Here is a 25,737-nt window from a genome sequence, read left to right as displayed (position 1 = left end):
TTATAGTTTCACAGAGACATTGCATTTACCTACCTGTTGGTGTATTCTGTGTAATTTGCCTTTTCCATAATTTGTTCTTTAGGGCACTGACATTGATACCTTCAGTTACAAACCTACTCCTCTGAATTCCAGCACTCTGGAGAAAATCCGCCAAGTGTTAGATTACCGGTGTATGGTGTCTGGAAGTGAGCAGAAATTCCTCCTGGGGCTAGGGGTAAGTGCTGAGAAAAGTCCAGGAGCTCCTCTGGTTCATTTCAATGCTACTATTCTGCCTTGCACCTTCATCTCATCCTTTCTTGTCCTCAAAGGCCAGAAAGGATCTCTCCGCAGTTCCTGAAGCTGCTAGTTATTTTGTTTCTTTCTCCTGACTTCATTGCTTTTCACACAAATTAACCCTGTTTTTGTAATCACAGCCTACACAGAGAGACACTCTTGCTAGTGTCTTAATGATCTTCACTGTCCCTTTAAAGGTGTTCTATTTCTGGTTCTTTGTGCAGGTATGAAAAGTCACTGGCAGATTAGAATCAATGTTTTTGTTCCTTTTGCTGTAGAAATTAAGGTTCTTCCTTAAAACTTCTGACAAAGAAACTGCCTGTGATGGCCTAGGACAAAGAGATTCTCTGAGGGCTGCTTTACAGTTAGTCAGAGGTCTCCCCTCAGCCCCTGCCCTCTTGAAGCTGTGGCTGAATCCGACTCTGCCTTCTATACACAGAAATCACAGATCTACACCTGGGATGGTCGCCAGTCAGATCGCTGGACAAAGCTGGATTTGAAAACAGAGCTGCCACGAGATACCCTTCTATCTGTGGAGATTGTTCATGAGCTGAAAGGAGAGGTAGGAGGCTATTCTCTCCCTTCCTTCCTAAGTGGCTGCAAATATAATAAGCAGTTTCCCCTGTTCTCTGTAAGATACTGCAGAATGAATGTTCCATTTGTGCCAGGTACAAGGTTTTTTGTATGTGATCTTTATTGAATTTATTTTAGATTAAGTCCTTCTTTCTGTCCAGTGCTAGAGATACAAGCTTTTAATTTTGAAAACATTTTAGACCTGACGTGCTGCTGTTGTCCTACGTGCAGCAGCAGATGACATTGGCAACATGACTTAATGTGTTCTGTGGGTCTTTGGGTACATAACTGCTCAGTAGTGATCGCAAGCCTTGGGGAAAAGATTCTCATGGTAGATTCACAGTCTTAAGGTATTGCTGCCTGGCAGTTTGGCTGTCCTCTGGCACCTCAGATGAGGATGCTGTAGTGCACTGGGCTTTGTGCTGTGGTAGCTGGTAAGGCACAGAATGCTGGTGAGGGCAGCTGTGATCCTGCCTTCCCTCCATCCCAGCTGTGTAGTTGGGAGTCACCAGTTCTTGGAGGATGGCATGTCACTGTGCAATGGGCAGCAGGGAATTTGTGTGGTTCTAGTATCTGGAAGGGTGCTTTCTTGCTAGAAGAGAAGGATGTTCTGTCAGAAAACAGGCTATAAATCAAAACTAAGACAGCAGCAGTCTGAGTGGTAAGTCTCTCTGTTGCCATCCCTAGGGGAAAGCCCAGCGAAAAATCAGTGCCATCCATATCCTTGATGTCTTGGTGTTGAACGGCAATGACGTTCGAAACCAGCATTTCAACCAGAGGTACGTAGCATCTGGAGAAACTTATTTCTGTATTCATACTAAAGCAGAGTGCCAGCTCAGGGAGGCAAGTGCATTCAGCTGAAACAGTGTTACAAAGATGAACTGTGAATGAACCTGCTCTGAAGTGGCGTGTGTGCAGCCTTTTCCAACTGTACCTTCTCTGTGTTTGAGGGCAGCTCTTGCTTCTTTCTTAGTCTGGGGTAAACCAGACACTGTTCGGGTAAACTGAGTGTCCTAGGAATATGCATGAGCATAGCTGATAACTGGCTGAGGGAGAAGACACGAGCCCCTCTGTTTACTTCCTCAGAGACATGATGTCTCTACTAGTCTTACTTCCCTGCTGATATACCAATGTGTTCAGCATCACGTAAGCTTCTAGTGGAAGACTCACTCCTAATGGATGGTAGCCAGTATCATTGGAAACTGAACTGGGAAGGCAGGGTCCAAAAAGTCTTGCTTAGCACCTGTTTGGCTAGCAGTAGAGGCAGTCTGTATGTACTGAAGTGTCTAATAATTTATTCTGCTGAAACTGTTACCTTCCTCCTGTGCCAAAGATCTCGCTAAATGGCTGGATTCTCCTTTTGTTTTCATTCAGGATTCAGCTGGCGGAGAAGTTTGTCAAAGCTGTTTCTAAACCTAGCCGGCCAGACATGAACCCCATCCGGTGAGTGGCAGCTCTTTCCCTCAGCCTGGTGTGCTTTGGTTTTCAGTGCGTCGGAGGATAAAGGGCTGAAGGAGAGTTACATTTCAAGCTGAAATTTCTAGTTCTGTCACGTTAAATGGAAAGAAGCTAAAAGCCCTTTAAATATCTAAGATAAAGGTTGATAGTGTCAAAGTTGTGTCCTCCTTTCGCATATCAGTCACGTTCTCTTCATAGGTGGAATGGCTGATGCTGATTTCAAATATGTGCCTTTAGTAGGTCTAGCACTCAGCTTAATCACTGCAGAGACTTCGATGTCCTTGTCTGACCTGAAGGGTCAGCAGTAGTACAGAAATGCTGACTGTTAGTAGATAAATGAAGTGCTGACCAGCATTTACACTCTCTAAATGGTTAGCCACCAGAGAAGGCTTTAGTTACAATCCCAAGAAAGTTCCTTACAAAGGATGTCAGCTTTAGTTGCCTCTTGACTTTCCATTTCATTAATTCTGCTATGGTGGAGTGTAAGAGCATCACTGTGCTGGGTATCAGACAGGCATTATGGACACCACAGCTTCTGTGCCAGAAGCTGGAAGTGCCATGATGTTGTGAGAGAAGCTGGAGGAAGGGAAAGAGGATGTTCTCCTTGGTGGCTTAATGAAAGATTAAGAATGGGATCTCAGTTAAACTCAAACAATCCAGTACCTACAGGAGCCTACAAGAAAGCTGGGAAGGGACTTTTTATCAGGGTGTAAGGGTTCAACAACAGAACAAGGAGAAGTTCTAGTGGTTAACCCCTCCCCCTTGTTTTAGTTGATACCTGCTGAACCCCCCCCCCCACGGGTGGTACGCACTTCTGCTCAGAAAGGGAATGAGGACACGGAGTGAGGGGTTTATACGTGTTGATACTTTATAAGCAAAACAGAGATGTACAAAGATATAACTGTAGTACAAAGCACTGATAAGGTGAAGATTGTTATGGTAAAGGGAGGTGATTTAGAACGCGTCGCAGTTCCCCCCTGTTGGGGTCACCGTTGTGCTTGTGAGTGTGGGGAGTGAATTCCAGAGAGAAAGAGAGAAGCAGGGAGGATCCTTGGATGGGGGTCTTACGCGTTGAAGGTAGCAGAAGTGACAGCTCCAGGTGTCAGAGGCACTGTGCAGGAGTGGTGTCCATTTAATCGTCCTTATATGTTGAAATAGTTTTATGGGAGACATATATTTTTTGTGGTGAGCGGCATGACCCTTACACAGGGCATGTAGTGACAGGACAAGGGTTAATGGCTTTAAACTGGAGGAGAGTAGATTTAGGTTAGACACCTAGGTTAGTATGAGGGTGGTGAGACACTGGAACAAGTTGCCCAGAGAAGCTGTGGATGCTCCCTCCCTGGAAGTGTTCAAGGCCCTGTTGGATGGGACTTTGAGCAACCTCATTTAGCGGGAAGTGTCCTTGCCCATGGCAGGAGGTTTGGAACCAGAAGATTTTTAAGGTCCCTTCCAACCCAGACCGTTCTATGATTCTATGAAATGCAGTAACTGGAGGAGCTCAACATGTTGGGGAGGGCAGAAGGTGAAGCGAGAATTGCAGAAATGGGTTGTGGAGGGGTCTTGTGAAACGTTGTTCAAACTGTGCTCTTTGGTGTATATAGCAGTGTGTGGGAAATGGGTGGTTGGGGTGTCAGATCAGAGGCAGTGCTTCTGAAACTTTCTAGTTATCTTTGTGTCTCAGAACATTTTTGTCTTTTACCCCCAGAGTGAAGGAAGTGTACAGACTGGAGGAAATGGAGAAGATTTTTGTGAGGTGAGTGACAGGCACAAATGAGAGACTTCAAGGCCCACTGAAGTTACCAGCCACTAGTGCACAGGAATAGGAGGGATGTGCTGATCTGTGCTTGAGGAGTCCTGGAGAAAAAGCCGTTAGAGCTTGTGCAGCTGATGGCCGCTGTTTCTGAGATGCTGCTGTCTCAGAGCATCATCCTGCTGAGTTCTAATGCTGTAGATTGTGGCCAACGTACTCTACAGCAGCAGGAGTAGCAACAGTGCTTGGGTTTGTGTGCAGGAGTGTCACTGGCTTCTCAGTGGCTTGAAAGATTGAGTTCATATCTGATCTGGGAACCTTGCTTGGATTAAGTGTGGTGGATCATCAGAGATCCTTCATTGCAACACTTGATGTGCTGCCTGATCTAGACAGCTCTGGTTGATTTCTCTAGCCATGAGAGGAGGCAAGAGACTGAATTCTCCAGGACCTGATGTTTTTGTCCTGTCATGGGCAGTGCTGGGCAGTTGGTTTTCACTGTGAGCCTCTGGAGTGGGTGTGCAGGTGGCATATTGTGTGCAAGAGGATGGTAAAGGAAGAAACGAGGAATTTCTGTCAGTGCCTTCTCTCCACATTCAGGTTAGAGATGAAAATTATCAAGAGCTCAGGGGGAATGCCCCGGCTATCCTACACTGGCCGAGATGACCGGCACTTTGTGCCCACAGGACTCTACATCGTACGGACTGTGAATGGTAGGAGGGGGAGTCCCTACTCTGCTTTGCTTTGTATCTTGAAGTAAAAGGTATTGACCAGGCTTGCTCCTGCTGTAACTGGGTAAAAAAAAATAATGAGAGTGTTTAGAAACTTAACTGCTGGTTTGGATTTGGATAAGGTTTAGGGTATTAATATGATAGGCTTTTCTGTTACGGGTTGACTAGCTATTATGTGGGTAATTCCATTTATTTACATGACTGATTACTTTCTTTTTTTAATGAGATCATAATTTTTCAATATCCTGTTTGGAATTTCAACTTTTAAATGCAGAGAGAAGGGAGTTTTCTAAATGAATAGAGAACAGCCTGCGAAGCAGGTCGTCTTGGGGGAGGGAAGGAAAAAGGAATTAGAGAAGGATCACAAATACAGATTTCTGGTTTGCACTATATGTATTTATGCTGTCCTTTTTTTCCGCTTTCCATTTTTTTATCTGATCACTGTGGCTCTTTTGGAAGATCCCTGGACAATGGCCTACAGCAAAAACTCTAAGAGAAAGTTCTTCTTCAACAAAATGACCAAGAAAGCAACATACGACCTCCCTTCGGAGTCCATTGCACCCTTTCAGTGAGTACAAGCCAGAGCTGAGGCTGTGGCAGGAAGCTGCGTGCAAGTTTATGTCTGTGTCTGGGTATTTGGAAGGGAGTTCAGGTGTGCTGTGCTATGTTCTTGCAGCGGTTGGCAGTGCAAGCGCAGCTTGATCACCAGCAGAGTGTGCTGCAGAAAGAAGTTGGCACCTTCTCCCAGGTTTAGGAAATTTCTGATCTGAACTTGTGGATTTTGCAATGAATTGTTATGAGTAACACACATCTCACAGCTTTGTTTCCTGTCTGCAGCAGAGCACAAGTTAGTGAACCTCCCTGCACATAGGGAAATGGAGATTGAGCAGAGCAACTGTTATCTGGGCATCTCTGTATTTCAAGATGCTTGGTTGGAAGTTGCTAATTTAAAAGCAAATTCCAGTTCATTTAGCCCAGGCTCTGTAATGAGCTGTAGGTAGCTGGGAGATGTTTAAAGAGAGAGTGAGAGAAAAGCAGCAGCTCCTTGGGAAAGGATGGAGTGGCTTGTCATTGGACAGCCATTAACACTGTGGCTGCTGAACCCCACCTGTATCTATTGAGCACTAGGCTAAGGCCACATCTTAACTACAGCAAATTCTGAGTCTGTGAGATGCCTTAGGGCTCATGGGTGGAGATGTTCTGCACACCCTGGCCCTCAGGTGGTCGAAAGAGGTGTCCATCACCACCACCACTACTCAGGGCTGTATCTCTGAGCGAGAGCTTGATGTGAGATAGGGGTTCTGATTTTCCCACTTTGAATCTCCTTGCAGCAGTGTTCTTAAGAATTCTCAAGCTTTCCTTAACCAGCTAAATGGAAGAACTGGCTTAAAACTGTAAAAGCAAGGCACACCATGCTTTTTTCCTCCATTTGGCTTAGTTCTGCTGGTGTACTTAGAAGCAGGTCAGCATGAACAGGCATGAGTGGTTGAGGAGGTGGAGGGAGCTTATGTGTGACTCCAGAAGGGTGATATTGTCTTGTGGTGAGTACTAATGTGTCTTTAATTAGCTATTGACATGTGCACTTGTCACTGTGCTAGTACTGCTTTGTTAGAACAGTAGCACTAAATAAGCTATGAATATTAAGTGTCAGTAATTGTACAAAACTAAAGGCTGCTGTGTCGGCAGTAATTAGCAGCTCTGTTTTCATTATGGCTGGGACTGTGTTGATGCAGCAGGGAAGGCTGTGCTTGATGGAGGGAGGGAGAGATGGCGTTGTAGGACCAGAAACCTCAGCAGCCAAGTGGAGCCGGGTTATTTCACGAGGAGAAAGAGGGGATGATCCTAGCTCCTTCAGTACAGCATGAAGTGCTGTTCATTTGCAAAGCTCCATAGGACAGCTATTTCTGATTCCAGTAGGTTTGTGGTGAGTGATGAGATCCTTGCTGCTGCTGGCAGGCTTTCTAAATTCTTCATTACAGCCTTTCCATTGCCTGCAATGACAGTTTAATCCTCTCAAAAACTGGGGGGGAGGTAGGTTTTCCCTAATGACCTGTCTTCTTCCAGCAAATACTGAACCAAATCTTGAGTGAAGCCAGAATTAACAAGTTTGTTTCCATGGAAATACCTTGGGCTTGGAAGCTGCTATACCTTAAAGTTTATAGAGTCTGTTTGGTGAATGAGCTGGCCTTCTTCTAAGGCAGGTCTCAGATAGAACATAGCTGTCTGGCTCCCATTGCAAAGGCAACTGGCTCTGCAGTGCACTTTGTGGCTAGGATTACAGTGTTTTTCTTTCCCTCCCCTGCTAAACTAATCTTGCTTTTCTCTCTGCCCACAGCATCTGTCATTACAGCCGCCTCTTCTGGGAGTGGGGGGAAGGTGTCAAAGTGCATGACTCTCAGAAGAGGAAAGATCCAGAGAAGCTGTCAAAGGAAGATGTCTTGTCTTTCATCCAAGCACATTACCCCTAACTCTGCTCTCTTAAGGGGAGCAGGGGGGCTGAGCCCAGCTTGGATTCTTCAGGGACTGTTGAGACTGGGAAGGTTGTGCAACTTCTATCCTGGTCTTCTCCAGAGCTGGTTTCCTGGAGGTGATCTAACCAGGGGGTGGTATGCAGAAGGCACAGGACAAGGCTCTACGCTGGCAGTGTATATTAAGAGTATGGCCCAGGTAGTGCCTTCTGCCAGGAGTCACCACGGGTACTCCCGGGCCAAGGCCTAATGCCCTTCTGTCCTGACCTCCTGCATGCATGAGGCCATGGGGCTGGCAGCTTTCTTTGCTCCTCTTCAAACATTCAGCGAGGTTTGTGGAGCTCTGTGTGTGCCAGAACTCTCCAGGCTTGTGCTTCCCTGGCAGTGTGGGAAGGAGCAGAGATGTCTTGGTGGCAGAGCTCGGCAGCAGCACATTGAAGTGGCCCTGTGTTGTTCCTGGCAGCTCTCTCTCTGCCTTGTCCAAGGCCTGTGCTACCCACTGGAGGGTGTTAACTCCTTGGGGAATACTAGCTCTGGGATGCAAGTATGTATCGTTGGGGTCTTGAACACTTCTGCTTATCAAGGCACTTAGGAATTGCCAGTCGCCAGCTGTGTGATGGTATCATGTTGGACAAAGGCCAGCACAGGGGCAGTAGAGTTCCTGGCACAGATTTGTGATGTTCTCAGTGCCAGGGCTTTCTCAGACCTCTAGAAGCTGCTGTAACAAGGATTTTCTTTTTCCAGGTCAGTGACCGATCCTGAGCTCGCAGCCTGGGGTTTAATTTGAACGTGTTTGTTCCTCATGGTACTTCTGAGACCAAGGTGCTTTGATTCTTGGTAGCTGACATTATTCCCCAAATCTTCAGAGGGGAAAGCAGATATGAGAGGGAAGACACAGGAGGGTTGGGATGCTGGAGTTCTTTGGAGGAAATGTCTGATTTAGTAAAAAAAAATCAATCAAACCCAAAAACCCAGGGCTTTGGTGAAAAGAGATCTTGAATTTGACCATGTTGGTTAACCAGAAGAAATCCTGTCCCCTGACTCTGCCTGCTGGAAAGGTTACCAGACTTTCCTTTTTAAATGTCAGAGTAGACTTTGAAACCCTCCACGCCTCGTTTGGCCCTGGAGCTGCATCTGATGTGAAGGCAGAGAGCTGTGAATCTCTCAGCACGGTATTTGTGTGTTCACAAGACTTCTCTGTTCACTGCTATGCTGTGCTGTTGTTTTATCTTCACTTCTGGCTTCCATGGCACTTTTGCCAGGTCTTCCACATAAATCAGAAGATAACACACAGCTGACAGTTGACTGCTTTAGGCCAAGCAGCAAAATTGCCCCTATTTTTTTTTTTTTTCTTGGCTTGTTTTTAGACACAGATTGGCAGTAGGAAGGAAACTGATTTAGGAGTTGTTTGAACTGTGCCTTAAAGAAAGCTATAGTTTTAGAATCTATAGCAGTTTAGATTTGTTTCTTTCTCTCCACGCCCATATGTACAATTCGAACAAGTTCTATGTAGCAGGACATGGACATTTTCACTTCAGGTATATAGGTGCCTGGGTTTCCTGCACCTCACCCAAAGAAGCCAGAACAAGGATAGGGTGTCCCACCTTCACCCTCTAAGGCCCAGCATCACGCATAGATTTTGTGCTCATTCTCAGCACACAGTTGAATGTCATCATACAAACAGGCTCTGCTCCCTGAGCTTGGAGAACTTCCATGTCTCCACAAGTAAATTGTCTCTAATATAACCATGTATCAGTTCTCCACAGTATGGTATAAATGAACTTGACAGCTGCAGCTCCTTGCACCAGTGAAAATTATATGCAGCTTGCTCACGGCAGAACCTCACTCCTGGCTAAAGGAGTAGCACTGAGGTTGGCATGGTCAGTTGCTCAGTGGAAACTGGAGGCAGAGCTTGGGAGTGGATGGGAGGTTAGCTTACAAATAGGTATTGTGAATATTCTGCAGGGGAGCTACTCTGTTTCTTCTCAAGCTCTGGCCAAAAGTGAAGTGAGTCAAAGCTGCTTTTTCCACATTGGTAACCATTAGTCCCCAGACAGCCAGGTCAAAGCAGTTGAGAGGTGGCAAGCTGTTACTGCATCCACTCTCTGCCCTCAACCATCAGTAAAATGTGTATTAAAGAAGTGGTGGCCCTTCCCCCCAGAAAAGAACAAGATGTCTGTCATTGGCAGTTCTGTTTTGGCAAAGGCACTTCCATAAGGGAATGAGGAGGAATCTCTCCCAGTGGGCAATAAAGAACCTCCAACTGTGTGGTTTCAGGCCTGTGTGAAGTTGGCTTTTTAAACCCATCAGTAATTTGAGTTCTGGCGCTTCTTCGGACTGCCTTGAGGCTGTTCCAAAGCCAGCAATGCATGCTGCTCCCTTCGCCAGGCTCCTTTGCGAAGTCTTGTGTCCTTCACTCAGGGCTCTGGTTTTCTACAGGCTGGCCAACAGAGGGCGGACTAGGAAGCACACTAGAGTGAGTGTAGACCTCTGACGGTGCAAAAAAACCCTGGTTAGCCTGCAGGCTAGCTTTTATGAGCAGATACTTGCTGTGTACCCAGTAGCCTCCAGCTCATCCTGATTTTAATCTGATTTTATTTTTGATGCACTGAACCTCGATATCGAATCCCCCTTCAAGACAAGCATGCACCACCATGCTACTTGCTTCCCTGCTGCAGGGTGAATACCCAGGGATTATGTTGGGAATGGGGGTAAGGAAGGTCTTGCTGAAGGGAATGTTTATGTACATGAATTGCACAGTGTATTGTTATTAGGCTGTGTATCATTTTGTGTTGACTTCTCTGCTTTCATTGTCTCTATTACCAATACAGCCCCTTTAGTTCACAACAGTGCATGTTTCCTTCACTTCCCACAAAATTCTGGCCAGCATAGAGAGAGAGAGAGAGAGAGAGAGAGAGAGAGAGAAACACCTTGTATAGCTTTTCTGGCAAGGAGAGCACACTCAGGGCTACCTGGTGTATGTTACTGGATCAGGATGAGGGGACTACAGGGGCAGCCTCCAGCACTCCTCAGCAGCACACTAGGCTGCTTTTCCACTCAAAGCAAGCAAACAGTCAAGACCAATAACCCACTGTTGAGACATCACTGGCCAAGGATGTCAAGTGCCTAACCCAGTCTAGGCATACTGTGGTGCAGTGTGTGGCAGCAGAGAGAAACCAGGATAAGGATAAAGCAGTAGCTGAGAGGCATGTTACAAAACAGGAAGAAAAAAAACCTGGAAGTCACAAGGTCAAATTATTTTATTTAAAGCCCTGCAAATGCGCTTCTGTCCTTGGGAGCTGGTGGTAAATTCTCTTCTGCAAGTGTTGATTCTCAGAGGCACAAAATGGCTACCACACTCTGATGCACTGGAGAGGTAGGTAGATCTTCTCAGCCCAAGCACCCAGACCTCAAGTTGGATGCTACCTGCTTGCAGAAAAAGAAATACCTCCCCTGTACTTTTGTGGAGATAGGATTCCTTTGGTACTGTAAGTCAGTGTGGAGGAGGAAACGTCTTTGAGAAGCTTCTAGGTCACAATACCCGAGTTATCCTTTGATTCAAAGAGCCCAGTGTCCCTTCAGCTTATGACTGAGTCACAGGAACTAAGAAGGTGGTAAGTATTCCAACTGGCTGAGCAGACAGTATGTGTCTGCAACCACAGAGGTCCATTTCAAAAGGGAGAAGGTACCACCTTCCTGCATCAGGCTGGATGGTCTTGACTGCATACTGGGTAAAGACAGAACCACCTCGAGCTCTGCGTGAACTGATTTCCAAGCACAAGTGTGCCATGATTTCTGGTTTGCCTCCTGTCTCCCTCAATTCTCAGAGAAAAAGCTTCCCTACAATGAGATTTGGAGAGGATAAACAAGAACAGCAATATGAAATGCTGATCCTCACCCTGAGTGGAGGCACAGCAGTGAGAGGAGGAAGAACTCCTTGCAGGAGAGTCATTTGGTCAGGAGGGAGAATTCTTGAGTGCAATCACATCGTCCAGCAGGCATAAATAAGAGCAACCAGCAACCCCATGGCCACAGCGAGGGCAGCATTCTTGCGATTCTCCTTACGAAGCACACTCAGCTCTTTCTCTAGGAAGCAAACAGAAGTGTGGCCTGTGAATGTTCTTCATGTTGCAGCTATATCTCCCTTCAAAACCGTCTTAAAAGCACACAGTGCTACCTTGGCCACAGGGAGCTCTTTTGGGATCAGTATACAAAGCTGCTAATTTTAAGATGCACTGAATAGCAACTAAACTAGCAGGAACCCTTCCATTTGCTAACTTTCAAACTCAGTAGCTGTGCTTGGGAATACTGCAGTGCCAGACTAGTTACTCTTTGCAAATTACATTGTTCTAGGACCCTACTCAGTACAGAGTGGGTCATCAGAATAGTAAGAATGAAGAAGACAGAGGGCAGACAGCTGCTTTACTATCTTCTAGGCAGAACAGCCCAGTACCTTTTCCTAGTGCTTAAATTTACTAAACTGTGGCCACCTTAGAATGTTGCAGAATCTGGGTTCTCCTCTGCCAGGTGAGTGAGCCTGGACACTCATTCTGTTGGGGTATGCAGCTTTTTAGAGAAGTCTCTTGCTGACTCTGGTTTACAAAAGAAATGGAGATTCAGAAAGAGGAAGGAAGTGGCTACCAAAAGTATGAAGTCCCACTGATTGCTGTTTGTTCCTTTTACCGAAGATGAGAACCCCATTCTTGCTAGTTCTGTTCCACAAGACTTTGCTAGATGATACAGGCAAGAAGTGAGGCCTACAGCATTACACACTGCATGGCCAAGCAGCAATAGTTACTTTGCAGGGCAAGGTTGTGTGCAGGTCTTGCTACGGAATTCAGCTGCAGTGACTAGTTGGGTTACTGCCTCTACAGTTTGCAGTAGCAGCCTCCAGCAGGAATGCCCTGGTGCTGCAGGTTCCCTTACTGGTGCTGGTATCAAGAGAGGCTTTTATCTGTTCTTTCTGCCCCATTCTTCACTTAATACAAGCATTCTCATGCAACCACAGGGCAAACTGCTTGAATCTGCAGGGCTACAGAGGTGGTGGTAGAGGTAGGGGATCACGTAACCCCAAGCAGAGCAGTCCCAGCTGAAACTGATGGAGCAATGCCAGTGACAGCAACTGCAGTTCATGGCCTTGAGTGCATCAGCTGGAATCAGCAGAGGTTTAATCTGAGGCCACAGCAGTGATCGGAAAAGACTGAGTGCACATGCACTGTTCTGTTCTTGGAGAAGCAGCCATCACCATTAGGTGAGGCTGTTGTGGCTGTCTGAGCAGCCTGTCAGATTCTTCTGTTGGTGCTAGCAGTGAGAGCTGACTGCTGGGAAAAGGGTGGCAGGGACATGCAGTGTCTTCTGCTGTCTCTAGTGGTATGTCCTTAGGGAACAGCTGTGAATCTGTTTACAGTAACTGTTAGTCTTTTGGAAACAGTCCTTTAAACATAAGCTAAAAATTACAAATTCGCTGGCCATACCCCCCTCTTCAACACTGCAGGCCTAAAAGAACACTTGCATTTCTTTCCCTTGTATAAGCTCCAGTGCTTGCATGGCTTCAGAGTGCTGTCAAGCAGTTAACAAAACAAGAACTTGAAGGCATGCAAAGCAGCATCCCTAGGGGAATAAAAGTGCTGTCAATTATGTGGTGGCTTGGAGGGACTCTCATTTTGACTGTATACAGCAGGACTTGCAGCAAGGGAAGACCCTGGCTCTCTGGAATTGCAGGCAGCATGTCAGTGTGAATCTCTATGCTTGTGTGCTGAACAGTCCCAGAAACTGATGCAGTGAAAAGCTTCCCCAAGGAAGGCATACTTTGCTACACTCCAGATAGCACTTGGCAGCTTGCTTAGCGTGCCTCTTAAAAAATAAAAGAAGGAAAAATAAAAAATAAAAGGGGGGGGGGGTGAATGTTAAAAGCCACTCAAGTCAGTCCATTGGCTAAGATTATCTGAAGACTGGTAATCTGGGGTATGTGAAAGGGACATCTTTTTCCCACTCATTAGCTGATGCGGGAGGATCCAGATGCCCGTTATAATATGCTGACTATAGACTTCCCTCAGTCTATCTCACTTTGGTTGAGCCTAAATTCAAAGGCATAAGTCAGAGGTGGCAGGAGCCTCAAGACAAAGCTAAGATACAGCACTGATCCCATCCAGCCCAGAGGGACCATTTTTAATGAAGCTCTTACCATAGTTGTCAGCTTTGGTCATTAGTAAGTTTCTCTCCCTCTCCAGTGACTTTCTGTAATGAGAAGAGGAGTTCATTACCTGTAAGGCACAAACCAGCCTTCTTTGCTTATATGATGGAAGAGAAACTGTCCCACTGCTGGTGATATCTACTCACAAAATGGGCCCCTCACCCTTCACTGTGGAGAGGTGACAGTTTAGAACCCTCCAGCTGTGCAAGAGATGAGATGCAGCAGTTCTGTATTATTTTTTTCCTTCCCCCAAATTGCTTCATATATCTCCTTTCATGACAGTGTCAGTGTAATGTCAGTGTCAAGCAGGCTAGAAAGGGATCTGTGTGTCAGAGAACCCCCTGAGGTGGGGTAGGAAGCTCTGCCATAGCTATGGGAAGAGGCAAGGTCCCTTACAGGACCTCTGCAGGATCCTGCCCCCCAGCACATCTGGTAGGGTGGAATGCTAAATCTTAACACCTATTGAAGCTGGGATCCCTTTGTCAGAGGTATCCAATTTACAGAAATTGGTCAACTCAAGGAAGCAAGTTGAATTCATGCCCATTAAAAACCAGTTGAACAACCTCTTACCAACTAAGACTCAGGATAATAACAATAAAACATCAGTCAGGTCAACCCAGCCCTTGTCTTAAACTGCACAAGATGATTAATTAATAGACAGTTTAACACATAAATAAATGCAAAGCAAATTGCCTGAAAGCAGCAGCATTTCCATTGGAGCAGTGAGGACAGTGTCACTCCTTTCAGACTCTGTATATATAAACAAATATGCACTAACAAATTTATCTCCTGGTTCAGAGAAGGCAGTAAGTGTAACAGTTCGTTGTCTCCCCTTGGGGCAGAGAAGGACCTATAGGAAGAAAGAGATCTGAATCTATGTGTACAGCTAGTTAAGTAAGGGAGGAAGTGAGAAGACAGATTTACCAACATGGCTGAGCTGCTACTTAGAAACTTGCCTTGTGAAGAGAGCCAAGAGAAGAGGCTTTGAGAATGAGACTTGAAAATTCATGACAACTGAACTTCAAAATGGGAAAGCAAGAGCTCTCCTTTGTGCACTGCTCACTGAATCAATAATTTTGATCATGGTACCTTCCTCCATGTTTTTTTGAATGGTCTGTGTTACGGCAACAGAATTTCTGTTTCCATCTCCATGCAAGCTGTAAAATTCAGAAAAGGTCCCAGGAATCCCTAATCCTAATTCTTTGCTCTAGACCCTGTAATTCTGAGAGAAACCATACAGATATATTCTATCCTGTCAAGTTACCGTAACTGTTGTTGGTTACCTCAGCAGCAGATAAAGAATACAGACAGTAAACTTAAAAAATATTTAGGCCTAGATGAAGGACTGATGAGATGAGCTAGAGATGAGGGACAGGACCCTGTCCAAATATGGATGGAGATATAAAACACCAGTAAAGGAAGAGGGAAAAACAGAGGCTGGCTCAAGGAATGGTAGACAGAGCAAAGTAACAGAGTGGAAAGGGGGAACAAAGAAGAAAACCTGAGGCTGATAAAAGGGTTGTCCAGCACTAGAACAGGCTGCCCAGGGAAGTGGTCAAGTGACCATCCCTGGAGGTATTTAAAAGCCGTGTAGCAGTGGTGCTAAGGGACATTTTTTAGTGGTGGACTTGGCAGTCTTGGGGTAATGGTTGGACTTGATGATCTTAAAGATCTTTTCAAACCAAAATGATTCTATGATTCTATGCTACCACTGTTAGTATCACTTCTAACTGGGTTCTGTAGGGCTGTACAGCAGAGCAGTCACAAGGACCAACTGCTCTGGCGCCCTACAACTGAGCTTCCCAGTCTTTTTGCTAGGAGCAGAGCAATTAAGATACTGGTGACTACAAGAATGTCCTCAAGCAGACAGATCTGGGAATTAACCAGGAGATCTAGGATCTCTTGCTTCACACTACAGAGAAAGAGCAGGTTCTGCTTGCATCTGCTACAAAATACAGGTCAGAGTCCTTACTCGAGTCTCAGCTCTAGAAGCCTACTGTTGCTTCTTCTATGTCAGTGACAGATTCAGGGGAATTGTCCCTCTTCCCTTTCCCCAGGAAAACCTGTGTTTCTTTGCACTCCTACAACCAGATACATTTGCAACACAGGCACAGATAGTTTCCCTCAGTGCTTTTCTCAGTTGTATCCCAGTCTGTTTTGGCCCCCAGCAGAGGTTGGTGCCTGTATCCTCTGATTGACCTCAGGCAACTTTGGCAGGCTTGAGTAGCAATGTGCAGGGAACCCTTGCCAGACTTGCAGAGCACTCTCCTAGCAGGCCAGGAGCCAGCCATGCAAATGAACTGGCAAGTTTTGGGTACTGCTCGGCTGGTTGCAGTGCAGGCTGGAGGGTAAGACTGTTGATAAAATAAAGCTCTCTCCATAATCACACTGAATTTCGCACCCTGGCAAGTCTCCCAAGTAAGCTCCAAAATGGGGGAAGAGCCTTTCCTGGGGAACCATATTCCCATCCCTTCAAGAGCCCTTGCTTAGTACTACAGCAGCATGACAGCCAGCAGCATGACAGCCAGATGAAGTGCCCAGGCACAGCTGGGGAAGGAGGTGGTCATCAATACCTTCCTTCAGGGCTGAGCTTCTCCTTGCGCAGTTTCAGATCCAGCTCCTCCATGCTCTGTCTGCACTGTGCCAGCTTCTCTTCCAGTCCATCAATCTGAAAAACACCATGTTGCTGTTGTTTTCTCGCTTAGCTAACATGGATCCATCCTCACTCAGATGGGAAGGGTGACAGGAGAGCCACTCCACCTTCTTCTTCCCCAAATCAAGGAAGGAATAGCCCCAGCTCTGTGCAGAGATCACAGTAGAGAGCCTACCACCTCTTAGATCAGCCTGTATCCTGGACACAGCCAAGCCAGCTCTAACACTCCCACTTGTATCCCTGGCCAGCACCTTTTGCCAAGATCTCATCTGGTTCCAAACTGCTGTAGTTTCTTTGCACGTGGCTCCACAAGTAAAGATAGGATCTAAGGCATCTTTATGCAATTAGACCAGGATAAAATGAGAGAGACTTGCCTTGGACAAAGCCTGAAGAACATGGTCTTGATCTAGTGCTGCAAATGGATGCAGAAGTTCATGGGACTGACTGCAAAGCACCCTCAGCTGTCTGCTTGGGTGAAGAGGGGACAAAGGGGAAACATTGATACCTACCCAACTGTATCTAAAACAGCAGTCTGCACAGGATGTTAAAGAGAGCATTCACCACTGCCTCCTTACTTAGCACAACAGTCCTTCTGTGTCTGGTTCTCCAAGCAAAGCCAAGGCTGGCCAGATGGCTGGCAGCGTGGCCTCTCTGTGGTGGAAGCACTGCAAACCAGACGCTAAGAAGCAGCACAACACCAGGTAAAGCACTGAGGTGGAATGAAATGCCAGCTGCCTGGACATCAGCCTCAGAGGTGGCCCAGACCACAAATGCTCCCATAAAGACTGATACGGGAAACAAAATCAAAGGTAGTGATCCCTAATTATTGCTGCCTGGGGGATCAGCTCCATCCTGAGCTCATTAGCAACCTCACACCTTCTGCTCAGGAGAGGCAGGCAAGCATTAAAATAAGCAGGATGGGAGCAGATGCGTGACATAAAGGGGAAAACAAAGCAGACTGCAAAAAAGAGTTTAGCCAGTCAGCTAAGGTGTTGGGTTTGTGTGGCAAGGTTTTGGTAGTGGGGGTGAGGGCTACAGCGATGGCTTCTGTAAGGAGCTGCTAGAAGCTTCCCCTCTGATGCAGCTAGTGCCAGCTGGCTCCAAGACGGACCCACTGGTGGCCAAGGCTGAGCCCATCAGCAATGCTGGTAGCACCTCTGTGATAACACATTTAAGAAGGCGGGGCCGGGGGGAAACCTGCACAACAGCAATTGCAGCAGGAGAGAGGAGTGAGAATATGTGAGAGAAACAGCATTGGAGTCAGTGAAGAAGGAGATGGTGCTTGTATGCACTGAAGCAGATTCCCCTGCAGCCCCTGGTGAAGAGCATGGTGAGGCAGGCTGTCCCCCTGCAGCCCATGGAGGTTAACAGTGCAGCAGATACCCACCTGCAGCCTGGGGCAGACCCCATGCTGCATCAGGTGGATGTGCATGAAGGAGGCTATGACCCTATGGGAAGCCCATGCTGGAGCAGGCTCCTGGACAACCTGTGGACCTGTGCTGAAGCAGGTTTGCTAGCAGGACTTGTAACTCCACGGGCGACCCAGGTTGCAGCAGTCTGTTCCTGAAGGACTGCACCCCATGGAAGGGTCATGAAGAACTGTCACCTGTGGGAAGGACTCATGCTGGAGGAGTTTGAGGAGGACTGTGTACTGTGGGAGGGACCCCATGCTGGAGCAGGCTAAGACTGTGCTAAGTCCTCCCTGTTGATGAGAAAGCAGCAGAAACTGCATGATGAACTGACCAAAACTTCCATTCCTCACCCCCCTGTGCCACTGGGGTAGAGGAAGGTAACTCAAGAGTAAAATTAAGCCTGGGAAGAAGGGAGGGGTGGGGGATAACATTAATTTTTCCCCAAGTCAAGTGTCTTTTGCCAGTGTTGGTAACTGCTGAGTGATTTCCCTGTCCTGTTCTTGACCCACAAGTATGTAGTATTTTCACTCCCCTGTCCAGCTGAGGAGGGGAGTGACAGAGCAGCTTTGGTGGGCACCTGGAATCCCGTCAGGGTTAAGCCACCACAGCTGAACAGTCTCCCCGCAAGGGGCACAGTAGAGCTGGGGAGAGGGTCACATAAAACAAGGCTCAAATAAATTGTTGCATCTTACCAGATGGCAATTTCAAAGTCCCTCGTTATTAGGCAGCTCTGCCAGGGCTATTAAGATGCCAGGCTCCCCAGAGGCACATGCACAGCTTCCCCGGAGACCAAGGGGAGCACTAAGGCACATCATCTGATCCCAGAGAACAGGCAATGACACTTTTGTGTTTGACTATGCTTGGGTTTGCCTGGATGGGGACACAGATATTTTTGAAGCATGTTAGCTGAAAATGCATTAGTTCAGGGCAAAGATAACTGTCCACCTCCATACCCAGCTGTGCCAGTTGAAAATGTTAACTCCAGCTGCTCATCTCTATCCACCATCCACTACTACTCAGGTATTAGACCCAGTCTGTTCCAGGGCTGACCAAAGGCTTCACCCAAGTCAGCTCTGATGACACTTATCAGCGAGTTAATTTGATGGCAGAGTGGAGCAGTATGCAAGTGGGGCATCTGTCCAGTCCAATTTAAGAATGACAATCTCTCCGACCAGGACCTACCATTTGAAAATGTCTCCCTGTTCACTTACCTGTTGGAAAACCTCACATACACAGCAAGAAGTACTTCAGCATGTGTTACTAGGCTCCTCCTTAGCCAGTAAACTTAGTATAATGCACCCTACCTTCTCTGGAAGGATGTTTAAAAAGCATGTAAAGTAATACAATTTAATGAGAGCTTTGGTTAGTCAGCTGCCAATGCTACCACTAAATTATCCATGTCATTGCGTTTCCCCTCCTCCCTCCAGAACTGCTCCTCCTGCTCAGTTTGCAGTTGCTCTCCCCAGAACATCCTCTGCCCATACTTCTGTCATTTCATGAGACATAAGAGGATATTCTGCCCAATTCTGCCAATGCTTTTATTTTCTGCTGACTAAAAAATCTCCAGATTCCACATAGTACCTTAAAAGTTTCACCTGGTTTTACTGCTCTTAAATCAAAACCAAAGTTTGGGTCCCCTGCTGGAGAGCAATCATTTAGCTAATAAAACACATGCCACAGAACTGCAACATCAGCTTTGCTGAGCTGGGGGCACAAGGGACAGAAAATAAATAATTAATTTTTAAAAAGCAAGGAAGGAGGAACAGACTGCTGAATTAACAAAATAATTTTCTGCCAGAATCTCACTATTTTTCTTCAGGCTTTCTGGGACATTAGGGGTTGCAAGGAAGGATGAGAGTGGAGATTCCCAGATGTTATCTCTTTACTGTGCCTCAGTTTCCCTACTTTTAAATTAAGACAATACAGCCTGCTTCCTGGTGGTGGCTCCTTTTCACAAGCAGCCTCAGACACTGATCCAAACTATGAGCAGAGCACTATCTTGCTATATCAGTGCCTCACTTGGGATTTGGGATGTGTTCCTGCAACCTAGGAGTCTCTCAGCAGCTCAGTCATCCAATTAACTCTTCACTGCAGTGCAAAGGAAAGAGAGAAACAGAAAATAACCACAGGGAGAAATCAGAGCAATCCCTGGGAAATACTGATTACTCTCTGGGCTGCTGAGGAAGTTCCCATGGGGGCTGCAGCCTGTCAAGCTGTTGCAGAAGAAAACCTGTAGAGCTCTGGCATAATTCCATGCAGCAGCTCTCCAAAAAAATAATCCTAGAAGCAGTTGCACACCTGAGCTTGTTGTGGATGGAAAGCTTTCTCTTCTACTGACTAATACATGAGAAGATTAGTTGGGGTTCATACCTAGGCCTACTGGAGGCCCACATGAAAATGAACAGGCAAGGTCACTTAGCTCAGCCTTCACCATGCTTCACACTGGCTTGTCTTTTTCATAGCAATCGCAGCACAGTGGCTTGTAAGTTGCAAAGACAAAACCCTTGCTCTTCCAGGCTCCCCTTTCCATGAAGGGGATCTTTTGGGACAAAGCTGAAGCACAGCATGCAGAAGGCTCACATGCAAGTCCTTGGGTTCACATGGCCTGTAGCAGGGACACAGGACTTGTCTTGCAGTAAGATATTTAAGTACTGTCAGTTAAAAGGAGCAAGTGAAACAGGTGCTGCACATCCAGGCAACAGCTCAGGGCACACAAAGCTGCCCCGAAAGCCACTACAGAAAGTCAAGTCCCAGCAGCTTTGGATACAGATGGGGATCTAAGACCAGATGCCTTCTTGTACCACGAGGTATGACAAGGCATAAAGCCATTTTTGTTGAATTCTGGCAACACTCACTTGCAATCTGGAGACCTTTTTCAACCACAGAGACCTGGAGCGGATTTCAGTCCAAACTGACTTACACGGTTATTGCAAATCTCATTTGTTGGGCCCATCTTGGCCAGGGAGCCCAAAATGGCTCACATAAAGGCAGGGACAAAGAGAGAAAGAAGTAGCTTTGCTTACAGACTTTAGCTGGATCCCTTTTAATACATTTTGTAATGAATTAATAAAAGCTTTCTTTCCAGCAGAAAGGCTAAAAGCGCTTTTCAAGAACTGGCAGCCACCCTTCGCTTTCATGAATTCCCTAATTAAGATACTGGCAAAAAGCCATATCACACACACGTTTACGTCCAACAGTGTTGGGTAATGAGGTTTTCCTCTTCTGACCCTCATAGAGCAGATCAAAGCCAACTGAAGAGGTGGGGGCACAGAAAAAAATACCTTCCCTGAGCAGTCTTCTCATGCCTTGTCACCTGCCAGCACATTTGAGCAGTTTTTCTTACAGAAGAATTAGTGGTTTCTGCATCCACAAATTTGGCTGGATTATTAAAATCAGTCCAGCAGAGATGAGTTTTGTTTAAATTCAAATTCTAACTTGCAGTTCATGGACACACTTCCATTTTCACCACACTCTTGTTAATAATTTTGCATGCTGGCAAATAATATTGCAGATGCTGTGCCTACAGTGTGCTTGGAAATATTTACCAAGCAAGCTACAACACAACAGAGGATGATCCACCAACAAAGGCTAAGATAAATCCTGCAGATCAAGCCCTCTGTGTTGGTAAAGCAGAAAGGGCTAGGTCCTACCCGCATCTCCTCCTTCAGCCCTGCAGAGAGTTAGTCCTCCCACCCTGCCTCAGCTCAGACCAGTAGCTTTGCAGGACCGCACACAGACCACAAGGTGCTACCCACAGCTTTTTGATCCTGTAAGAACAGCTTTACCGAGTAAAGGTTAGGTTGGCCATTACCCTATTCTTTATGCTCTTGCATAAACACTGATCACCCACTGCCTTCTCAGAAGGAGCAATAGAAGCAAAAATACTTTCTCCACACACACGCTCAACATTTTGCAGTTCAGGCACTGCCTGAGCACGAGGCAGCACTTCGCATTTAATGTCCTTGCTTTTTTGCTTCCATAATTTCTTTTTTCAGTTTTTGTCTGAGCCAGAAGTATGCTTTTAAGAGCTACAACATCCTCTGGCAGGGAGTTTCACAGCACAGCCACAGATTAGGGGAAGATCCAACCTCTCCTGTTGTTCTGAGCTTGTCAGCTGCTAGTTTAATTTGATAGTTCTAAGTTTGTATTGACAGTGAGTTCATCCTTTGTTTAAAATTACAAGTAGCATAGAGAGGACATAGACCTATACTGGGTACCCTTGCAGACATGTTTCAAGCTTAAAAGGACCTAGTATGCTTAGTTGCTTCTTGCATAGAAGTTTTCCACATCTTTGATCATCCACATCACTCTCTTAAGCTCATCTCATCACTACTTTACTACAAAATGGACCAGTCTTCCCAGTTTAATTTTCCTGATGGGTTTCATCAAGAAATTCTCTGCAACTCAGCACTGTCAACAGCGCTGCCTGTTGAGACACTACAGAGCTATGTGAGAGAATTTAAACCACCAGCACATCACAGAGACACACTCGTATCAGTTTAAACCAGGTCATATTAATTACACCTGCAATTTGTAAGTGTAACCTAATCTGGTAAGTATCCATATAGAAAATTGCATTCATTTAGCATCAAGACTTCAGTTAAACAAGCATGACTCTGCCTAGATTAGGTCTTTCAAAGCTAGCCAGGCATCACATCATATTAAGACTAATTTGGAAAGTTTTCTTTACTATCATAACAGCTCAGAAGACAATACTGAACCAAATGCAAGTTAAATTTATGAAATCAATATCTGGGTTGTCACACTTTTCTGACACCTGAAACACAGTCCTCTCTTCTGGCTTAAAGAGATTTTGTTTTCTTCCTCTCTAACTTCTATTCAGTACCCTTCTCATCACTGCAAGGGGGATCTTTTAGTAGTATCTTTACAGAAAGGTTAAGTTTTAATCTAAAACACACCAAAGAAGAGTTGTTCTACAATACTTTCAAAAGCGGTGTGTTCTAGAATGACAACTTCTAAAAAGAAATAGTCATAATAATCTAAAGATACCACAAGACCCAAACACTTTGTAAGAATTTGCAGTGGCAGCTAAAACCAGCCCCTTTTCATTCTGTAACTAGGAGGTCCCTGGTAGGCGCATCCTTTTTACCACCTCTATTTTTGTAATACAAACCTTAACAAACTCTTATCAAACTCTTTTTGCCTGTCACATCTCAAACAACCACCACAAAAAACCAAAATAAAATCATTATTTCAATTCTCCCTACTAGCCTCACTGAAAAGAAGCTTGGACAGTCAGCATACTCCCCTCTGAATTCCCTTTGGTGGTTATATTTGGGTTAGAGTGCCCCGAAATTTCTGTTTCTCTAATGAAAGCCTAACTAGATGAAAAAGACCAGAAAACTACCATAAACTGAACTATTCATAAGACACGGCAGGAGACTCACCTTTACAATACTGGCCATCCAGTACCTGAACAGGCCTACATGAAAGCTGGGGCAGGACTTACAAATAAGGACAAGTAGTGAGGGAGAATGGGTTTTAAACTGGCAGAGGGTAGATTAAGGTTAGATATTAGGGAGAAATTCTTCACTTTGAGGGTGGTGAGACACTGAAACAGGATGCCTAGGGAAACGGTGGATGTCCCCTCCCTAGAAATGTTCAAGGGCAGCTTGGATGGGGCTTTGAGCACCCTGGTCTAGTGGGAGACGTCCCTGCCCACGGCTGGGGGGTTGGAACTAGATGACCCTTCAGGTCCCCTGCAGCCCAAACCACTCTATGATTCTCTGAAGCACACATGAAAAGCCCCAAGTGTCTTCCTTGGCCTTCCTACTATGGCTGTCTTGGTCTGTTGTGCATATGCTCACCTGAAGGACTTTACGACAGCGAGGCGACCAGTGAGATTCACTAGACCAATTCTGCCCCTTTTCAGTCATTCGTTTGGAAGGTTAAGGCTTCTGCTGTTCCCAAAGTAGCCACATTCCAGACTTGAACTACAGGCTCTCCACTGCCTGCCCCAAGTCAGTCCAGTCAGGACTGTTCAGTGCAGCAGTCAGAAAGGGGGATGCTTCAGAGAGACACCAACTAACATGCCTCCTTTTTTTAATACCAACGTAAAGCTTACCCAAAACTACCACTCAGGAGATTACAAACCACAACAGCACAACGATAAAAAAGCAGTTTTAGAAGGACGGCACAGTCTTTTTAAGAGTGCTCTCCTCTTATCCTTGCCGTGACGTAAGGGCACCCCTCGTGCTCTGGTTTATGGCTGGGTTCCTCAAGCGGCTTCAGCGCCGCACACAGGCCGGGCTGCCCGCAGCTGTGCTGGCCGGGGCCGCGGGCTCGGGGCCGGCCCGCCCGCTTCCCTGCCCCGCCACAAAGGCCGGGCCCGGGCGCCAACCGCCACCGCCCAGCCGAGGGCCCGGCACGGACGACGGGGCACCGAGCTTTCCTCCGGCGGGAGAGCCCCACGCAGGCAGCCCCTCCTCGGCCACCGCGGCACACTAAGCCGGCGACCTGGCCCGGGTCCGCCGCAGCACAGCCTGGCTCCCCGAGGCCCCGCTGCGCTGCCCTCCCAACACCCGCCGCTCTCCAAGGGAACGCTGCTCCAGAGGTGGCGGTGGCAGCCACCGCGCCCCAGCCAGGCCCCGGCCGCCCCTCACCTCCCGGGCCACGCTCAGCCCCTCTCGCCTCCTGCCCATGGCCCGGGCCCCGCCGCACCCGCACCCGCACCCGCATGCGCAGCGCCCGCTCCGCCCGCCATCTTGGTGAGGAGGGGCTGTGCTGGGGCGGCCGCCATCTTGAGGAGGGGCTGTGCTGGGGCGGCCGCCATCTTGGTGAGGAGGGGCTGCGCTGGGGCGGCCGCCATCTCCCCGAGGGCGCTGCTGGGCGGCCCTTTTCGGCGCGGCTGCCCGGTGGCGGCGGCGGCGGATGCTGTGGCCCTGTGAACCGTTTTGGCCCTGTGAACCGCTCTGGCGTGGCTTGAAGAATGCGGAGGACGTTCGGCAGGGTGGCCCCCGTGGCAGTGAGGAGTGTCTCCTGCTGCTTTGTGCTGTCGCTGCCCACAGCCGGCGCTGGCCGCGCCAATAGCGGTGCAGGAAGGATGGTTGGGGAAGGAGCAGCAGGCTGGGAAGCCGAGGTGGGACCTCGTGGACCTCTCGGACCTGCCTCATCTCGCCTCCTCACCCTTCATGTACCCCTGCTTCCTTGGCGGTGGGGGTATTGGCAGGGGTTTCCAGTGTGCTGGCTGGCTGGGCATCCCTCTGAGCCTGTCGAAAATCCGGACTGATGAGTTGTTTTTTTCTCCGAGAGGAGCAAGCTCGATCCTGCTTTGAGCTTCTGCACCGCTCAGGCCGCTCCTGCCCAGGCCCTTTATTGCTAGGGCTTGGCGGCTCACCTACGAAGAAGGTGATCTTTCAGAAAAACAGGGGCCCCACAGTATTTTTCTTTCCTGTGTGTAACCATCACTGAGAACTTAAGGATGTCCTTCAGGCTTCCTTCCCAAACACTAGCTTTATGCTAAAGCAGCAGCAGGAAAAGACAGCTCTTTGATCTGCCAGGAGATAGCACTTTGTGCACTCTAGCCAGTTCATCTCAAGATGCTAAGCACAACGTTACATATGCATGGCAGCTTTTGTCCTGACCCAAGAAGGCTTTTTATGAAACACTGCTATCTTGTATTAAAAAATAAAGGAAGCAAGAAACACCACTGAAATGCATCTGTCTTCAGGATAAGACAAGACTGCTATGTGACAGAACAGCCGAGCTATTTGCTAACCAGAGAACAGAAGGTTGTGCAAGCAGCAGCAGCATTTATTAGACACACAGATTGAATTTTCATTTTGGTTAAATACCCTCTGCTGACTGAAATTTTGTTAGGATGGCAAAAGTGCAGATGTCTATCATGGAAGGAGTTATAATGCTAATACTTAATTTGTGTGTTTCACGTTAAAAAAACAAACAAAAAACCCTACATTTTTATCATGGGAGGTGGCATGTGTTGGTAAAAGCATCAGTCTCATTTTTTCTTCAGAGAAAATGGGGGATAGCTGTACTTTTATCTGCCTCCCAATCTGGTACTATGGAGCCTACATTGCAGAACCCAAAGGAGCCAGAACTCCCTTCTCCAAGGAACTGTTTTCCAAGCAGAAGCAGCTTGGTCAGAAGGTGGTAAAGAAGCTCAGTAGGACCTGGCCAGTGGCCCTTGGAAAGCACAGCACCAGGGGGAGGGAGAAAATGAAGAAGCAGGAGAGTGGTGTTATTCCT

General features: G+C 47.0%; 2 protein-coding genes across 4 annotated transcripts in view; one reads left to right on the top strand and one right to left on the bottom strand.

Moving 5' to 3' along the window:
• The window catches only part of CMTR1 (cap methyltransferase 1), a 30,529-nt gene extending 20,429 nt beyond the window's left edge, over positions 1 to 10,100 (top strand). Inside the window, exons 17-24 of the mRNA XM_051616223.1 lie at positions 83 to 214; positions 713 to 835; positions 1,534 to 1,625; positions 2,221 to 2,289; positions 4,013 to 4,060; positions 4,655 to 4,767; positions 5,245 to 5,353; positions 7,121 to 10,100. Coding sequence (XP_051472183.1) covers positions 83 to 214; positions 713 to 835; positions 1,534 to 1,625; positions 2,221 to 2,289; positions 4,013 to 4,060; positions 4,655 to 4,767; positions 5,245 to 5,353; positions 7,121 to 7,253 — 819 coding nt within the window. The 3' untranslated portion in view covers positions 7,254 to 10,100. The remainder of the gene's footprint in view (positions 1 to 82; positions 215 to 712; positions 836 to 1,533; positions 1,626 to 2,220; positions 2,290 to 4,012; positions 4,061 to 4,654; positions 4,768 to 5,244; positions 5,354 to 7,120) is intronic.
• A 395-nt stretch (positions 10,101 to 10,495) lies between these two features.
• Positions 10,496 to 24,194, bottom strand: CCDC167 (coiled-coil domain containing 167). Of its 3 annotated transcripts, XR_007889174.1 has the most exons (5): positions 23,340 to 24,081; positions 16,020 to 16,114; positions 13,438 to 13,490; positions 11,152 to 11,339; positions 10,496 to 10,679 (listed from the first exon to the last, which is right to left on the bottom strand). XR_007889174.1 is itself a non-coding variant. In XM_051616225.1 (4 exons), the coding sequence occupies exons 1-4, from the start codon at positions 24,171 to 24,173 to the stop codon at positions 11,236 to 11,238; spliced, it is 291 nt and encodes a 96-aa protein (XP_051472185.1). In that variant the 5' UTR covers positions 24,174 to 24,194; the 3' UTR covers positions 10,496 to 11,235. The 3 variants fall into 3 exon arrangements, 2 of the variants coding, with proteins under 2 accessions (XP_051472185.1, XP_051472184.1); XM_051616225.1 differs by lacking the exon at positions 23,340 to 24,081 and adding an exon at positions 24,135 to 24,194 and having other exon boundaries at positions 10,496 to 11,339; XM_051616224.1 differs by having other exon boundaries at positions 10,496 to 11,339; positions 23,340 to 24,079.
• Positions 24,195 to 25,737: the final 1,543 nt, after the last annotated feature.

Source organism: Apus apus, chromosome 3, assembly GCF_020740795.1.
Source record: "Apus apus isolate bApuApu2 chromosome 3, bApuApu2.pri.cur, whole genome shotgun sequence".
Taxonomy (NCBI): Eukaryota; Metazoa; Chordata; class Aves; order Apodiformes; family Apodidae; genus Apus; species Apus apus.
The sequence above is the reverse complement of the archived record's forward strand: the minus strand, read 5'-3'. Positions and strand labels throughout refer to the sequence as shown.

Excerpts from the sequence above, each read along its gene's own strand:
- CCDC167 (XM_051616224.1), bottom strand. The coding sequence starts at position 23,408 with ATGACTGAAAAGGGGCAGAATTGGTCTAGTGAATCTCACTGGTCGCCT. Across the intron at positions 16,115-23,339 it reads GCTGTCGTAAAGTCCTTCAG|ATTGATGGACTGGAAGAGAA; the intron begins GTGAGCATATGC and ends GGTGTTTTTCAG. Across the intron at positions 11,340-13,437 it reads GACCAAAGCTGACAACTATG|AGAAAGAGCTGAGTGTGCTT; the intron begins GTAAGAGCTTCA and ends TTTGCTTCCTAG.